Raw genomic sequence first — 18,815 nt, forward strand, 5'->3', positions numbered from 1 at the left:
TCTACCGGTTTCGAGACGTACCTGTATTTTCATCAGGACACCAATTAAACTAACGTGCAAAACCCACTAATCAGTGCATGTAAGGGTTACTTATTAAAATGCATGTCATGCTGGTTTTATATTTTTGTGCAACAATTATGGTGAAGGTGTATAGTGGGTTTTGCATGTTGGTTTAATTGGTGTCCTGATGAAGAGACGAGTACGTCTCGAAACCGGTAGACATAGAAAAGTCAGTAAGTGGTTATATACAAATATTTAATAACATTCAGAAAAATACTTGACGACAAAGTTAATGCATTAAATGTTATAAATTTATTGTCTTTATTGATATTATAATCATCATATTTAAGAATGGCATTAATTTTCGAGACATACCTGTCTCTTCGTCAGGATACCAATTAAACCAACATGCAAAACCCACTATACACCTTCACCATAGTTGTTGCACAAAAATATAAAACAACACAACATGCATTTTAATAAGCACATGCACTGATTAGGACAAACTACATCTCGAAACCGGTAGACGTAGAAAAGTCGGTAAGTGGTTATATACAAATATAAAATAATGTTCCAATACTGGGGTGTGTCTCATCACTCGCTTTTTTACCGTCAATATGCAATTTACATTGTAGGGTAAAAGGTACCCAGTTGTTTTGTGTATTAATAAAATCCATAATATTGCAGATGTCTCTGTCATCCTTGTCGTCTACGAGGCCAAAATAGAGGAACAGGCTGTCCCCTTCACGGGCGGCACCGCCCCCTGGTTTCCCAGTGCGTCCTCCCCACCCCGCCGGACCTCACTATCAGCCTCTGGGCGCAGTCACTGCCCCCTACCCAGTTTGGCCCCCGCAAGGTATGAAGCAGATCCTGTTGATACTTTCCATGATTTAGGGAAACCGGTATGCATAGTGGGACACAATATGTAGTGGAACACGGTATAAACTGGGACAAAATATACATGTAGTGGAACACATTATATAATGGGCACAATATGAAGTAGAATGCGGTATATAGTGGGACACAACATGATGTACGGAATGTTCTGAGTTCGGTTTCCAGTGAGAACCCAATATTCAAAATGTTGTTTATCTCAAGCTTGGATGTTCTGTGCCGTAATTACCACTGTAGTTGGCCTCCTTGCCTGTTTTTGGTGAAACAAATGTCACAATTTACGGTGCATGTCACAATTTACTAAAATGTTAAAATAGACACTTAAACAAAATGGTCAATTACCTTGCATCTACTTTGAATTTAGTTTGAGGCAGCAATTTACAATTTTTTTTTTTACCTTAATTTTATTTACCATTTTAAGCAAATGCGGCGGCACGCGGCTCGGCGCCATTTGACAGATCGAATGAGTTTTGAAAAATTGTCAACGTTATACCGGGTTTTGAAAAACGTAATAAACATCAATTGGGGAAATATTTGAATGAGAATGTATTTAAAAAATGGAACCTAAATATTTCGGCCGGAAAACGTAAAATTGAGGAACGTAAAAACGAGGTTTTACTGCATCTATTAAATTTGAAATAAAGTATCTATTAAGTCCTTATAAATCTTAATCAACTAATCATTACAATGTCCATCTCTTGGTGTGAGGATTAGCTTGTTTGCCCACCAAGCATAAGGTCTCGGGTTGGATTCCCTAAAAGGTTAACTCAAAATATTTATTCAAGGTGTTTTTAAACCGCTATGTTTCATAGTCCCTAGACTGGCAGCATAAGCTGATCACCCTCCCTACCTCCATGTAACAAATTAATGATCGAGATATGCTGCAATTGATGTATCTTTGCAGTCCCCTATCCAAAAATTGCAAATGCAAAAACGACTCCTGTTATGTGAGCGACTATAGTGTTGATATTTTGATTCAGTAAATTTATTTTGGGGACTAACATCTTGTAAACATTGAATAACAATATCTATTTTACTTTTTTCCTTGTAGCGGGCTACCCAGCTGGGTATGCAGGACACATGTACTCGGCCGGAGCACTGTACCCGCCTCCCATGAGCGACCACCCGCGGCCGTACGCCCTTCCCACCACAGTCCCGCACTACGGAGGCCACATGCCCTATGCACCTGTTGTAAGAATCTTTCTTTGATTGAAATCGACTTGTAAAATAATGTTGTGTTTGAAAAAAGAAAAGAGATTGTAATGGAAGATTAACTTGTAATCACATGAACGTACATTCTATTCTCCTAAGGATGAGGCTCAGTACTAAACAAGCTCTGTTGTTACCTGTGTAGATCTATTGTGATGGATCCTCGTAAGTTGATTCTCGCCCTCAAAGCCTAGGTCTGTAAAGAGCCAGATGCTATTAAATCTATTGCTAAATCTCCTCCAAGTCCACGTCCTTCAAGTTCAGGCTATTAGATAAGAGGTGGTTTATTCTGTATTATTTTATTTGCAGCACCGCGAGGATCCTTACTATCTAACAATCAAGGAAGTAGTTTTGCGAGTAACTGAAGAACTGAAACAGATCCTCAAGAAGGACTTCAACAAGAAGATGATCGAAACCACCGCCTTCAAGCACTTCGAGAAGTGGTGGGACGATCAAGTGTGCGGGAAGCCCGAAGACAAGTCCGTCAAAAACGAGAAGCGGGATGCGGCTACCCCGCTGCAGGACATCTCCAACAAGAAGGAGGAGAAGATAGACTCCTTCAAGGCCATCCTGGACTCGAGCCGGGAGCTGGATCTTGGCGGGTACGGGATGGCAGTCGGGCTCGGCTTGAGGGCCACCATCCCTAAAATGCCGAGCTTCCGGAGGAAACGAATGATCCCCTCTCCGGTGATAATGGACGAGGATTCTTCAAATAAGAGACTCAGTGACCAGGTGATTACAGATTTTTATTGTTTTTACAGGTTCCTTGTCTGCGTATCATATATGAGTCTTAATGTTTTAAATCCCACTCTGGAAGCTTTTTCTCATCATCATGCAGACATTTCCATCCACTACTGGATATAAGCCTCCCTTGTATTTCTCCATGCATTTCTATCTTTAAATTAGTTGATTTGGTTCCGTCCGCCTTAATACCTTTCTCTTCCCAGTTCTGGTTTTCAAAGGCATATTCCAAAACGTGGCGTACGTGAGTGGCCTTGTCAAGTTTTACACTGGCTACTTCTACTATTGACAAAATCATAAAAAACGATAGGGTCATTTCAAGTTTTAAAAAAATAAAATAATATCAAACCAGCCGACAAACAAATTCCCTTTTCAAAAATGTTCTCCCTATGTTCCATTATATAATATGTCAATCTTGATAACTCCTTACGGAGTGAAGTCCAGCCTTTGTGGACAAACGTTTATTCGACATACTCGTAATATTCGTTGAAAAAATTATGTTAAAGGAAGTTTTTCTTTTCTTTTTACTTTTTAAATCCATTTTTCTGATGTAGTTTAAAGATTCTGTATTTTTTTAACAGGAAGAAATAGTCCAGAACTCTGATACTGAGAAGGAGACCACTCGGCTTTCCTTTGCTAGCCCTCACCGAACTGGAGGGTCCTACCTCACCACCGCTAGAAGAAGATCTTCCAGCAAGAGCAGCTCTTCGAGGTAAGTCTGACGAAGAATTTCACGGCTATAAGTTTATTTCAGACAGGTCGTACGCAACATGGTAAAGTTGCATTATGTTTTAGTGATATTTTTTTTATTTTATTTAGTACTTTTCGAAATAAATTTATGTTTCTATGAAAATGGTGAATTTTATCTTTTCTCTTTTTGTAGCCCGTATAAACTTAAACATAATTTTTTTTCCCCACTCTCAGCTTTTGAGTTTGCACACTTGCTATGGAAGGAATATTTTATTATTTTCTCACACCCAATCAAGCTTACTTACTCATCGGGTCCGGACTTCAGACCTTGCCACTCCAATATGCAGAGAAAGATATAGCCTTGTCCGTGGCCATCCTCAAATTATCCTCTTCACAAAGCTGCATTTGTGGACACTGCAACAGATGAGGATCATCCTGCACCTCTCCACGATCGCAGCTCGTGTCATCTCCCTCCAGAAAACCTTACTCTGTTGATTGTAATTGCACCTAGTCACCCCTACCCTTAGTCTGCTGAGAACTTCCACGTAGGGAAGTCTAATCTGTTGGTGGTGTTTGTGCTTTTAGATGGCATTATCCAGAGTTGCTCTCTACAAGTCATTTGTGACTTTGAGGAAACTCCTTCTTGATCCCAGTCTCGGAGGAGCCATTCGATGGTCCTAAAAGGGGTGTCTAGGGTCATGGATCCGTTTGTGTCTCTCGATGTTCGCTGCTACATTATATATACATACATCAAGCAACTAGATCTCTTCCGTCCCTCACGGATTATGCATGCGTATTTATTAATTTAAGTTAGGACACCGACAGTAATATGAAATAAAGATAACACGAACAAAGAAAACTTATTATGAGAATTTGACGAGCCACGCCACTAACAGTTGTGGATTTTTACCTTATATTCGCTGGTCAAGTCGCACAAATAATCATCAAGAGCCGCAAGTTTGACATAATTGTTCTGCAGTATTATTAATTTAGTAAAATTTATTATTTTGCCTAATTGTTCATTTTGTAATACGCAGGACATCCCGTTCTTCCTCGGAGAGTTCGAGCGAGAGCAGTTCCTCCAGCGGCTCCGATGTGTCACTGACCAAGAGTAACCGGGAGGCACAACGCCCGAGGATACCGACAGCTATCTACTCCGACACAGACAGTGACGAGGAAGATAAGGTGAGAATAACTGCTCAATCATTCTAAACGGACACGCGTGGCATCTATATTATTATTTATCTATTAAATGCAGGCCCCGTTGTCTACTACACGTATTGATAAGGTCAATTTTTGTAAGATTTCATCCGGTATTTCAATCTCCATCTTAGAAGAGGCTGATCCATGTTAGATGGAGGCCATCCTAACCAGAAGAGGCTCCGTATTAATTTTCTAATTCACTAGTTCTATATATATTTCCTGGGATTAAATATGAATACTTGTTTATGCAATACATTTATAAAATAACAATAAGTATTAGCTTTCATTTGCTAATCCTAGAACCCGATGGCTATAGGTTTAGTAAAATAAACCTACAAGTTAAAAAGTTTGAAAGTGTCAACCGTTTTTATTGATCATTCATTTTATTCTTTTGATTTAAAAATCTATTTTATTGAGAATTTTTTCTTTGTTTATGATAAAGGTTTTTATTTCATGTCAAAAATAAGAAAGGTACTGCAGTTTTTACATGACAAATTATTTGGGCGGGCGTGGCTTCCGCCGTAGGAGCTGTAGCTATTTTTATTTTGGGCGGGTGGCTCCCTCTATAGGACTTCTAAGGGTTAACAGCGTATAACTGATTATGGTACTTTGTTTTACAGCTGAAATTACCCCCAAGGCCAACCAAGTCCACAAAGGAGAGAAGAGAAGCTGCCCGAAAAGTTTACTCCTCAACTTCTGATAGTGATTCTGATGCTCCTCCAGAGAGAAGAAAACCCCTTAGTGAGTTGTATTCACGATATAATATGTGTACAAGTGTCGAGATTCGTGCATTGTGTGAGGCTGAAACATTTGGCGGCCTCCGTGGTGTAGTGGTCAAGACGCTTGACTCACGCACGGAAGGTTCCGGGTTCGATTCCCGGTGAGAACATAAAAATGAAAATGTAATTTTTCTCAAGCCTGGGTGCTCTGATGTAATTCACCACTGTAATTAGGCCTCCTGGCCTGTTGTGGTGCAAAAAAAAAAAAAAATGTAAAACATTATATCGACGAAGTCAAATATGCGGTGTCTTGTTTTGGACATGTAGAGCGAATGGACAGCAGAAAAACGGCTTTAAAAAATTTGCAATATGATTGTTGATGGATTCTGAAAATGAGGAAGACCGAGATATATATAGGGCATTTATTTATTTATCTAACACTTTATATGCATATACATTTTATATACATATAAGGGCGGGCATATTGCCTTTTGACAATTTATTACTACCCACCCAAACTGTTAATCTTGAGAAAATAAGTACCAGGTATATGGACGCAGTCTAGGTCTTAAATACAGAATCTTATCATTTCATCCAAAATTTCCAATAAAAATAAACTAAACATCTACACTATTCTATGAAGAGAGGAGAGGGGATAGGAAGGAAGAAAGAGAAAAGAAAAACTCAAATATTTAGATAGTGACATTTCTATCATAATAAAGTATCTCTTACATTTGTGGGTAGATTATTCCACAATCGAGCAGCTATTACTGTAAAAGAGGAGGCTAAAAAATTAGAGTGGCCAAATTCAAGAAAAACTTGAAGATGGGCACGTCAAAAGTCAGAATAATCGGTGCGCGTGCATGAGAAGATGTATGAATATAGAGGTAGAGTGATATGGTATTTTATCCTCTCTGCCTAACCCCATGGGAAATGGCGTGATGGTTTGTTTATCGCACATCCAATAAAATAGTCGCTACATAAAAAAGCATAATTTCCAGGAGAGCCAGAAACCTATTAGGGCATGTTTGAAAATAATGTAAAATGTTTCTCACATTATTTTTAATAAAAAAAATAAATACTAAAAATGTACAAGGGTAAGTAAATAATATGTTTGGGCAATTTTTTTCAAGTCTGTTTATTCCTCTCAATTCAATATTTTCAGGTAAATCTCAAACACCCCCTCCCATCCTAGAGCGACTGGGGTCCCCCATCCTGTCCCCCGAGGAAGAGGAAGACCCGAAGGTGGCCGCCCCTTCCACCGCCGCCGTTGCCGCCGTGGAGAAACCACCGCTGCCCATGGATAGGATATATTCCGACTCCGAGGAGGAGAGAGAGTATCAGGTAAGGCTTGAAGGACTTGTCGATATCCACAAATATAAATTTAAAGTTCTTGGTTTATTTTTAAATCATATAAAAAACTGTACTTATAAATGTTGTATTTGAATAAATGAAAAAAATCTTCAAAGTCCTATAAATAATTTAGCAGTGGAAAAGACGAACGTGACCCTGCAGTCAAACAAACTTTTGCGATTTTTTTACAGCTTTACAGTTTTATTTTTCAACACAATTAACTTGTGTATTTGTAAAGCAATTTATCAACAAAAGAAACTCATGAAAAAAATTTAAAATAATTGGTACTTACGATTTCAAGAAGCTCATATTTGAGTTAAAAATTTAGGCGCTATTTTGAAAATTCTCAATTTCATGATTTATTTCAGTGTGGCACACCATCTACTAAAAGGTGAATAAAGAAAGGCTTTAAAGAAAATGCAAACATATTTACTTTTAAACGGGAGGAGTGAGAATAGTGTTTTACGAGTATTTACTAAAATAAATTGCCTACTTATCAGATTAGACAGGCGCAGTTGGTCAAATGGCTAACTGTGAAACTGGCGTCGCGGGTTCGATTCCCGCCTGTGTTGCAAAAAAGGTTTTTTCTCAATTGATCTGGGTGTTGTGGTGTATTTTTCATAGCTCCCTTCCATATCCTCTCTTTCCCACCTGCTGACGAGCCTCTAGAATAGAGGCTTAGCGAGTCATTCCTTTTTAAAAAAATATATGAATAAATTGCACACAAATACAAGGATGAATTGCATAGGTACAGATTAGAAGATTACAAATTAATTTTGGCAAGTTTTACTACAAAGTTTAGCGCTTTTATATCGACAGTTATAGCGACACGCAAAAGTTCCTACACAACAAGTTTTTTTTTTAATTAATAAAAGAAATCCATATATACTACTTGTTATTTTAGCGTGATTCCTACATAATCAAATAATGAGTATGAGATTTTTGAGAACTTTTTCCTTTTCACCGTCGATATGTACTTATTTATTGTGCAATTCCAATAATAATTTTTTTTAAATTATGTGTTCTTTCTCCAGGAAAAACGAAGAAGAAACACGGAGTATATGGAACAAATAGAAAAAGAATTCCAGGAGGAGCAGGAGAGGAAGAGAAAGGAGGATGAGGCTCGGGCGCAAGAGGAAGAGAGAAAGAAGGCGGCCATCAGCCAACCCAAGGAGCCGGATGTGCCGAGCGCCCCCAGCGAAAGCAGCGCGGGCAAGAAGGCGAGAAGAAAGGACGGAAGGAAGAAAGAGAATGAAAGAAAGACGGAGGAAAGCGAGAAATCGGTGACGAGTCTCCAGAACGAGGTTCTGAAGGGAATAGATAAACCCAAAGAAGAATACTCGGCTATCAAAGCTCTCATCAAACTGTCTACCAGTGATTCCCCTATTAGGTAACTTTCAATTCTTACATATTTTGTTTCAAATTATATACATTCTTGATATCAATGTATCTCATCATCGTAAGCTTGTGTTATATAGGTCAGAAAATGGTACAAGATCTTGTGCAAGATTTGACCCAATTAATATTTTGTCGTGTAATACACAAATCGGGTAAAATCTGTGTTCAAATTCAGAAAAATTAGAACACGTCCTATTTTTCCACATATATTTTAACAAAGATCGCGCACCCATCCCACACCTGTGATACTGTTAAGGCTGAAGTTTGATAAAAAGTAAGAAAATCATATGATTTTGCCATTTTGAAACGCTGTTCTTTAAAAAAAAAAAACTCGCGCACAGCCTTCTCATGTCCAAATTTTCATTGAATACTGTGTGATGTACAACAATTTTTAAAATGCTTACCATGTCTGCTAGCTCCGGCCCTTTCAGTCTACGGTCATCTCATTTAGTCGACCACTGCGTTGTTGGTCTTGGCAGCTCGTATGGCCTCGTTTAAAATCTGTTCACCAATATTTTTATGTTATGAACGAAGGAGCAGACTCCCTTAGAGTAGAATCTAGCTTAGCTTTGATAATGGTTGGACCGAAACCTTTCAAATGAAAGTATGAAATTTTTTGCATGTTTACGAATTCATCGAGAGCGTTCACTATTGATGGCTGCCAAATAAATACTAAACAATTGAGTGTGTTCAAACTTATTCTTTTTAATGTTAATATTTTCCACCACAGTTTTTTTTAAACAACAACCCCAATCTATACATCAGGTCGGGTACTTTTAGGACAGCCCTCATACTTCGTTTCTCTTTCATTTACTTGGGCTGCAAAAATGATTAATATTCCTAGATGTGACGCAGCACCTAAGTCAAGGCAGGTTCTAACATAATGTTGACAAGCTGAGATAAAAAGGTTACCTATCCCTGCCCTATTCAATCTTTCTTTGCACATAATGTGTGTTAATTTCCAAACCATTTTTTTAGTGAAACCCTTCCATCCTTGAAAAGCGAAGCGCCCAGTGAGACGAAGCCACCCGCGCATATAGTAGAGCGGGCGGTGTCCTCCGAAGAAGAGACCCTGGACGTGCGGAGGAAGAAGCATAAGTCTGTAGACCACCGGCTCCCGCAGAACTCCGACAGCTCCAGTGTGCCGGTGCTGCCAGATCTCAACGGTGTTAAGGAGGTAAATTTACTCTGCAATGGAAAATGAAAGTTTACTGTGCCAAAACAATAAAAATATACGTATTTTTATGTATCATATTATCACTATGATTTTCAAAGTTTTGTGATTTTTTTAATCACCACCGAAACATTAAAATTACAAAATGATTAAAACACTGATCTGAACGGCAAAACATAACTGACAGAAAACAAAGAAAATGTGGGTTTCATCATTTCATCATTCCCCTTCCGCACCTAATGGTGCATAGGGCACTGTATCAGCACACCAATCGACACATAATTTAAAAAAATAAAAGTAGAATTAAATCCAATAAAAGTATAGATACATTACCAAATTTTAATATGGAACTCTACCAATTATCTGCATACACAATAAATATTTTTTTATGTCTGACTCCAGGTATGTGGCAACAGTCAGTCCTCGGAAGGTGGGTCCAGTCCGGCGTCGCAAGCTTCCCAAGTGGCCTTGGACCACCCTTACTGCCTCCCCCCGCCTTCCTCCGCATCACCTACAGCTAACCATCTCCATCATGACCACGGTAAGCGTCAAACGTGACTCTAATCTCAACATTAAATTTCATTATCATCAGGACGTCGCAATTTGATCCAAACAGTTGGCAAAGAATGCGAACGACACAACACGTGTCCAAAGTTGCTTCTACACTACGAGGCCGACTTATCCTCACTCGATTTTGTTTTTCAAGATTTTTACTCAAGAGTAGCCATCGTGTCTAAAGTATCGTTCATGGACAATGCAATAGATAGGAGAATATTGTATTTTCCCAGCTCGACCGCACGGGACAATACGAAAATTCGGCCACAGTTCACATCGGAGCACTGCGAAAATGAATACATTTATTACGAGCGACGAAAAATGTTGTTTATTTTATAACAAGATGCATTGCAATTGTTAAAGGACAAACTAAATAATGAAAGGGTTTTTTTTCTGCTGCCAATTTTGGAAGAAAAAACGCATGGCAGCGACATGCACGCGTCGAGCAAATCACTACAATGCGACCACGCGCGATGGGGGGTTAATTATTGTTCCATGGAGATACTCTGCCCGTCTATCTCCGTGACAATGGTCGAATCCTGGGACAAAACAATATTGTATAGGTGTAAACGGCTTTTTAAACATTCGTCCAGAGTTCTGGTTCTATTTCACTCACAGAACTATGTTATTCATCCTCCTAGACACAGAATGAAAATAAAAAATCATAGTGGTGTCATAATAACATGCGAAAATAAATAAAAACCTGTTTTTAGAATACTGTTTTTTTTGTGTAATGGTATTTTTTGTGGTTATATACAAAACACTGAACTTTTTCATCTTGTCCAGGGTACACGTCGGTGCAGGGCGGTGGGACGCCCCCGGAGGCGACGGCGGACGTGCAGGCGTCTGTGGCGCAGGCGCGCGACACCATCAGCGCTGAGGCGGCGCTGCACCGGCGCCGCCGCGCCGATGACAGCCGCCGCCGCCGCGAGGACAAGAAGAGGGAGCGGGCCGGCAAGGCGCTGCTTCAGATACAGAACAAGTAACTAACGCATTATTATCTACACTGCCACTCGCACGAAATTTTCTTCCAGAGATATTCCTCAAAATATACAAGGCCTCTGTAAGACTTCTACTGGGGTACGAATACCAAGTATGGAGTTCCTTCTTTACTCGAGACATCGAGCTACTGGATAATGTCCAAAGATGTGCGCTGCAGATTAAAAGCACCAGGACTTACATCATCGGAAGAACGGCGGAAGAGAGGGGACTTGATAGAAACTTATGAGATACTAATTTATTACTATGACTGACGAGATATTTCAATTGAATTCCAATGCCAATTTAGTGGGTTATAACTGGAAGCTCTATCGTCTTATATTTTAATGATGGTTTTGCAAATAAAATAGTTTGGTTATGTTATTTGTATGTTTATTCGTAACAATATTTTTTTCTATTAATTTTAAAAGACGCTTTGCATTCTGTTATTTCTCGATTGGTACTAGAAGTAAACAAATAGATCTTATCTCAAAAAAAACTTTCCAGCAGAGCAGTTTCAGACTGGAATATATTGCCAAAACTATTTGTCCATTCCATTTTAGTCAGCTGGTTCACAAACCGTCTGAATGCTTTTTATCGGTTTCACAATTTACAATTTTGTCAGTTCCCGGGCTGACAAAGGGTGTCCAGATCTTGGTCATCGATTAAAACAAAAAAATTCACACCAGCCAAACGGAACCTTCGCTAGCGATGACACTTAGCATACTGACTGGCAAAAGGTAGCTCTACACGAACCTACCTGCAGAACCCGGTATAAGAGGGGATCGTATTCACAAATTTAAAGATATACCCGGCTTGTTTTAAATAGTTGTTGTGTAATTAAAGCATTTTCTTATCACAAACAAGAACTTTGTCATGTCTAATCAAAAATTAAGGCATGGAAAGCAATTACCCACCAATTGTTAATTATTTATTAAAACCCTTAATTTAGTGCTGCGTTTTATTAACCCCTTTCTTGGCAATTCTATAGGACAGTGTTCCGCAAACTATTTCTGTTAAAGGTACACCTACAAAATCAGCTCTCATCTCTTCATTGATTGTCCTCAGGCATTCTCTTTTCTTTTTCTTTTCTTTTCTTTTCTTTTCTTTTCTTTTCATGGTCATGTCATACCATATATATTTATTTATTTATTTATTTCATTTTATTTGGGATTTTTACAGCTATTACATAAACAAAATAATTAGAAAAATCTTAACAATACTAAAGCCAATTAAAAAAATCCACTGTAAATATAATGACACATAATATATAAGAAAAGAAGTTTAGTAATTTTATTTGTGTGACGTTTGTATTCATGTGTATGTGAATGTGTGTATGCGTGAATGAATGAGGGAGAGGATACATGTGCGTGTGGGAATGAAAGAGGGAGAGGGTGCGTTTGTATGGGTGCGTAAGTATGAAAATAATATATGTGCTATAAACTTTTTGCTGTCAACCAAAACGGAGTGTGGAGGAGACAGTTTAATCATGAATTAGAGGCACTGTATGGCGAACCCAACATTGCACAATTCATCAAAATAAGAAGATTACAATGGTTGAGCCATGTGCACAGAATGAATGATAACCGCACCCCAAAAATTATTATTTATACCACTCCGGAAGGCAGACGAAGCAGAGGCATACCAAAATTAAGGTGGCTGGATAATGTGGAAAGTGACATTAGAGCGATTGGCCTGACTAACTGGAGAAGAGCCGCGGGGTGCAGGGACGAATGGAGACAGATTATGCAGGAGGCCAGGGCCCACAACGGGCTGTAGCGCCCACTGATGATGATAAACTTTTTAATAATTAAAAAAGGAATGGCCCACGCTCAGATGCTGTGGTCTTTGTGGGCATTTTTTCCAATTCATGTTATAGCTTAATTTTAAGATGTATTTTTCTAAAGTGTATTTTTGTAATTATATTTCTACGTAAATAATATATGTATGGAAAAATAAACAAATAAAAAATAAATAAAAAATATTAAAATAAAATAAAATAATAAAATATATAAAAAAATAGTAGTGAGAGTTGAAAATCCCAATTCGCATAAATTGGTTGTGGCAAATGGTAATAGAATTGCAACAGCACGCTTTGTAAGCAGTGGATACTCATTTTTTATATGCAGCCAAAAATGTGCTTGCTCTACTTTGGAAAATTGAAGTTTTAATGTCCGATTAGTTTTTAACTCCTGAACTCGTCCCTTACGTTTATCGGTAAGTGTCCAAGGGAAATGTTATCTGAGAATGGATTTCGTACCCAGTCCATAGGTTGTAGGTCACACAGGAAAATAACACTTAATTTTTTCTGCTAAGTAGCTCCAAGTGTTTCACAACCAAAGCCTGCACTTCTTTTCTGAATCGGCAGCCATGAGATTTGGAAACATTTCATTACTACCATTGACCGTGGCTGATCCATAACACCAACTTAGCGCGAAAGCTTTCAATTTTGTCCGAAGACGTTAAAATATTAGAATTATGCCTTCCATTTTTCTATTATTATCTTCACAAAACCTTGACTTTTTTCCGCGGCACACCGGATACCGTAATAAATAAATAAATAAATTATGATGCCATTAACTATGCACTTCCAATGTGCCCTAACTCAACATGGATTTTCTAGTAAGTCGGGGCAAGTTAACAGGCACGGGTCGTTCCTGATCGTGTAACTATAAACTGTGTCTCTGTACTCAATAAATGAATGTATTATGTTATTAAAAATATTTATACCTCATTGTGTTGCCAGAATAAAAATCTATTTCAGCCCAGATTTGTACTGTTTTTGACAGAACATAATATGACTGTTCTCTTCTCATTTCTTTTACTAGACTTCACGAAGAGAAGTACATCATTCCTGCGGAGAAACCCACCGACTCTCTGGACAAGGTCGTGTTCAAGGCTCGCGACGTGATGGCCGAGATGCAGGTCATGTACGAGTTCCTCACTAAGGGCATCGACGCGGAGGACATCCTGCTGCTGAAGAAGTCCTACGAGATCCTGCTCTCCGAGGACAGCGAGGGCTACTGGCTCAACGACACCCACTGGGTGGACCACTGCCCGACCGACGTCCACTACAGCCCGCCCAAGAAGAAATCCAGGAAGCACGCGTACCAGGTGGAAGAACTACAAGTTAGTACCGATATAATTCAAACGTTATTAACACTCTTTTTCTAAATCATAATCTAAAATATTTACATAAAAGTTTCATAAATCTAAAAGCAAAAAATATTGAAATACAATGGACACATAGATGCGTAAGTTTTCACAATCACTGTTATCAAAATGTATCTTTTTTGGGTGGTCCCGTGTATGTTGGATTCGTTCCGACGTTTCGGCTACCATCGCAGGAGCCATCTTCAGGGTAAATTGTTTTAGAAACTTTAGTCTTTCCTCCGTGTTAAGTTATGTTCTTCTCGGGATGGGCTAACGTCTTCAATTTTCCAGGTGCACAACACGGGCTCCGCGAGGACGGAAGGCTTCTACAAAATGGACTCCAAGATCAAGGCCAAGTACAAATACCACCACGCGAGAAGCATCGCCCTCGTGGAGAATCCGTCCAATCCTCAACCCACGGAGAACGTCAAGTTGCTCTCGGCCAAGATGCAGGGCCTGTCCAGGGAAGCGCGTTCCAACCAGCGCCGCCTCCTCACGGCCTTCGGTACGGACACCGACTCGGACCTGCTGAAGTTCAACCAGCTCAAGTTCCGGAAGAAGCAGCTCAAGTTCGCCAAGTCGGGCATCCACGACTGGGGCCTGTTCGCCATGGAGCCTATCGCGGCTGACGAAATGGTCATCGAATATGTGGGGCAGATGGTGCGACCGATCGTAGCCGACCTGCGGGAGATGCACTACGAGGCGACGGGTATTGGCAGCTCGTACCTGTTCAGGATCGACTTGGATAATATCATCGATGCGACAAAGTGTGGCAACCTTGCCCGATTCATCAATCACAGTTGTAATGTTAGTACCATGGTTTTATTTGTCAATAAGTCAAACTCAAACCACGGATTTTCCTACTTTTTCATACCTTTGATTTTCTTCCTCATTTCCCCTACATTCGTACTACTTCTCATACACATGAAGAGACACATCAAAAAAATATTAAAACAAATTAGTCAGTGATGTCTTCTTCATTATTTTATAACAAATTAGTGAATTATTCATGGTTGTGCCAACATATAATTAAATTACAAAACATAAAAAAATAACATTGATAATACGACACATATATATATTTTTGGCTTCGTTTGATAGACAAATAAAAAAAGTAACATGCCATTGAATTTCCTCGTTTACTAAAATATTCCAATTTTAAGGCCATTTTTAACATCAACATTTTGAGTTTGTCCAAATTTTTGTAGACAAGGACTGGATTCAACTCCCTGGGGAGCCGTTAATATCTTTCAACAGATGAAAGAATTGAAGGAATATAGAACAAATATGGGCAGACTGGTGAATGTTGGCCACTTAAACCAGCCAATGATAGGTCATAAGCCCTTTAGATGCCTAGACTTCTATATTACCTTCTCTGAAATGTTCTTCATCTCTGTTGTAACATTTTTAGCAAGTTTTAAACAACTCATAATTCTTTTTCCGAACCTAATGGTGCATAGGACACTGCATTGGTATGCCAACAGCGAGATATCTAAATCATTTTTATTACATGATGGTAAGATAAACAAACACACTCTCTGTTTATTATTTATTTATTTATTTTTCAAAAATATTTACAAAATAGTCTTAAATTAAAGTCCTGCTTAGTTGCATACATACAACTCGTCAGCAGGTTCTTATAAATTACATCGATTATTTACACTTAACCTACATTAACAATAATTTTACTTGAAAAACAATTACATATTACATTATGAAAAATTAAAAACTATCACTAATACAAAAAACTTTTTTCTAATAACCATAATTTGAGCAAACGTCTCACTGCTGTATTTAACTCAGTATTTTTAATATTGTTTGGTAACATGTTAAATATTTTATTGTTGTCCACAATAGGGAAATATTACTTGCTATGATTACCGATAAAAATATATGAAATGGATTTAGAATAATTAATTGCATTTTCAAAATCAATATGGATATTGTAGAGAAATGTTTTCATACATAAATGTAAAAAAGAAATTCAATAAAAATATGTTAGTAGAAAAACGCGTCGTGTTTGACCTTGGTTGTTGTGACGTCAAGATTCATGAAATTGTTCTACACAAATTTCAATGGCCACAAACAAATTAACATAGAGGCACTCCTCACACGTTGGTCCAAGATCCTTCAATTTTCTAAACAAGGAACTACAAAACATCAACTCACTGGTACATTTTAAAGTAGGTTTGAGGTCTTGGATCAGCATGGAAGGAACAGATAGACACATTTCTTTAAAATTAAGAATAAATGCATTCTGCAAATAAATCATGTTTTCGTAATATCAGCATATGTTAATTTAGTTTTTCTTTTATTTTTTTTCATGTTCATGTCATACCACATATATATGCTAATAACTTTTTAATAATTAAAAAAGGAATGGCCCACGCTCAGACGCTGAAGTCTTTGTGGGCATTTTTTCCAATTCATGTTATAGCTTAATTTTAAGATGCATTTTTGTAATTATATCTCATTGTAAATAATATGTGTATGGAAAATAAACAATTAAAAATAAATAAATAAAAATTTTTAAAAACATGAATCGTGACGTATTAAGGGCGTGGCCAATGGAATCACCGTTTTTGTGGGAATTTGAAATTACAAATTTTAAAGAATTTTTTAGGCCGCTAATAATTAGCAAAAAATTACATTTTTTTGCTGGACAGTATTTCATAGACCTTTATTACTTTAAAAATGTAAAAAAAACGTGATATTTCCCTATTTAATATGTATGATTTTTATTTAGAAACTTCGCTGGTCTGTCTTTGAACCGTTTCTTTTTTATGTTATTATATCATTGTTGACTGTTTATTTCTGTAAAATAAATAAGATGTAAATAACTCACTATTAGGAAATTGGAATCAAGTGTGGAAGAGCAGGGCTCAAACCTCCGACCTCTGATCTTTGAGTCCGCGACACTAGCAACCCGATATATATATATATTTTTTAATCAAATTATTTTCCTAATTTTCATTTTCCATTTCTGTTGTCATCTATCAATCTAAAAATTAATAATTTTGTAATGTGTTTTTTCAGCCAAATTGCTACGCTAAGATAATCACTATCGAGTCGCAGAAGAAGATTGTGATATACTCGAAACAGCCCATCGGCGTCAACGAAGAAATCACCTATGACTACAAGTTCCCGCTGGAAGATGAGAAGATCTCTTGCTTGTGTGGAGCTTCACAGTGTAGGGGTTTCCTCAACTAGGCTACTGTGGACCACACTCCCCATTCGCACTCAAGGTCTCTCTGCTTGGAACACAGCCTCGCGATCATTATAATCATATCCATGTTCTAGATATTTCTTCATAAAATTCCATAGTTAATGATTTTTGAATTTATTATTGAGGTTAATTTGGTCAACGAGCTCTATCGCCTAAGTAGGTCCTTCGGGTCTGGTGAATTGTGTACAACATTTTCACTTTTTATACTTTTGTTTACATTTTAGAGAGATAAGATGATTAGGGCCTCGATTATAAACGCTATCTTGACTTGTACGTATCGAGACGGTATAAAGTAACATTGATATTTATGTAAGAAAACATGTGTATTTATATGAAAATTCAAAGTATCTTCGCCCGTAACCTGAAAAAAAATTGTAAACATATTCTATTTTTCATAAAGAAAACTTAAATTTACTTTGTAGATATAATTTAAGATAAATTTTAACTTCCCATCGGAATACGAGCCCAGGGAGCCATTTATTTAAGGACAGACAATATAAATATGCAAACTATTGGATGTTATAATAAGTTGTGCCTGTTTTTTTTTCAAAATGAAGGGAACAAGAGGACATAAAAAAAATATTACAACAATTTAGTCAGTAATTCATAGCACCGTTGACTGCGCAAATGTCGCGAGCAGTTTTTGCACTTTACTCTCTTGATTGAACGCGAACAGAAGGGAAGTCGAAAATGCCAACTTTCCTCTACTCGACATTCCATCTTGTAGAGCAGAAGATTTTCTTTAGAATGCCTAGACATTAATACATAGGCGCCTACAGAGTAAAATATTTTTTAATTTTGTGACACAAAAACGTACCCATAGTTACTGAGTTTATTTATTTACACCGGGGCTGCATTCAACGAGCATGCATATACTACCAAAAATTGGAGGATACCCATTTTTGGTATACCCATAATTTGTTTTTGGTAGATCCCAATCAGATTCTTTCTGTAAATTCTTTATAATTTCGACCCATTTATTTATTTTCACTGTATTTTGGGAACACCAAATAATATTAACTCGCATTTATTATATTTTCTAAATGTATTCCTATCAGCGCATCCCTGTAAGTAAGAAGAGCTTCGCAATTGCGCCGCTAGGCGTACTTTGACGTTTACAAAAAATATTATTTGAATATGAATTCACTCGTGAATAAATATTTACCAATGAAAAGTTACCCAATTCGTTTTACAATCTTTATCCGAGAGATTTTTACACGCTTTCATGACACAAGCGAGCATTTTGGTTTAGGTTCTAAATGTCACACCTGGCTGGCGGTCGAAGAGCGACTAAATACGCATTAGGCATCAGTTGAGTGTCATCATTTTTGAGGGCTCAGGGAGCTTCTATGTATTAATAATTGGTAGATGCATATAACCTTCGCCATTGTGTTTTACTTTCGATGGTCATTTTTAGGTTTGGAAAAAAGCTGACACTTATGTTAAAACCTAATACATAGTTGTAATAATACCAAGTTCTGTTACCCAACAATTTTTTTTAAATTACATAACAATTCAAAAA

At 37.7% G+C, this 18,815-nt stretch overlaps 1 protein-coding gene across 1 annotated transcript; it reads left to right on the forward strand.

Annotated features, from left to right (window-relative positions):
• Window positions 1–726: 726 nt before the first annotated feature.
• Window positions 727–17,845, forward strand: LOC148279078 (histone-lysine N-methyltransferase SETD1-like; the record flags this gene model as incomplete). The annotated part of the gene is made up of 14 exons (XM_088230463.1): window positions 727–856; window positions 1,946–2,085; window positions 2,413–2,835; window positions 3,426–3,556; window positions 4,572–4,719; window positions 5,358–5,478; window positions 6,622–6,800; window positions 7,844–8,199; window positions 9,186–9,384; window positions 9,784–9,922; window positions 10,723–10,918; window positions 13,743–14,043; window positions 14,359–14,874; window positions 17,104–17,845. Coding segments are annotated over 14 exons (3,153 nt in total), but the record flags the coding sequence as incomplete, so codon positions are not given.
• Between the last annotated feature and the right edge of the window lie 970 nt (window positions 17,846–18,815).

Source organism: Micrasema longulum, unplaced genomic scaffold (genome assembly GCF_059751315.1).
Source record: "Micrasema longulum isolate JH-2025_06_02 unplaced genomic scaffold, ASM5975131v1 h1tg000769l, whole genome shotgun sequence".
Taxonomy (NCBI): Eukaryota; Metazoa; Arthropoda; class Insecta; order Trichoptera; family Brachycentridae; genus Micrasema; species Micrasema longulum.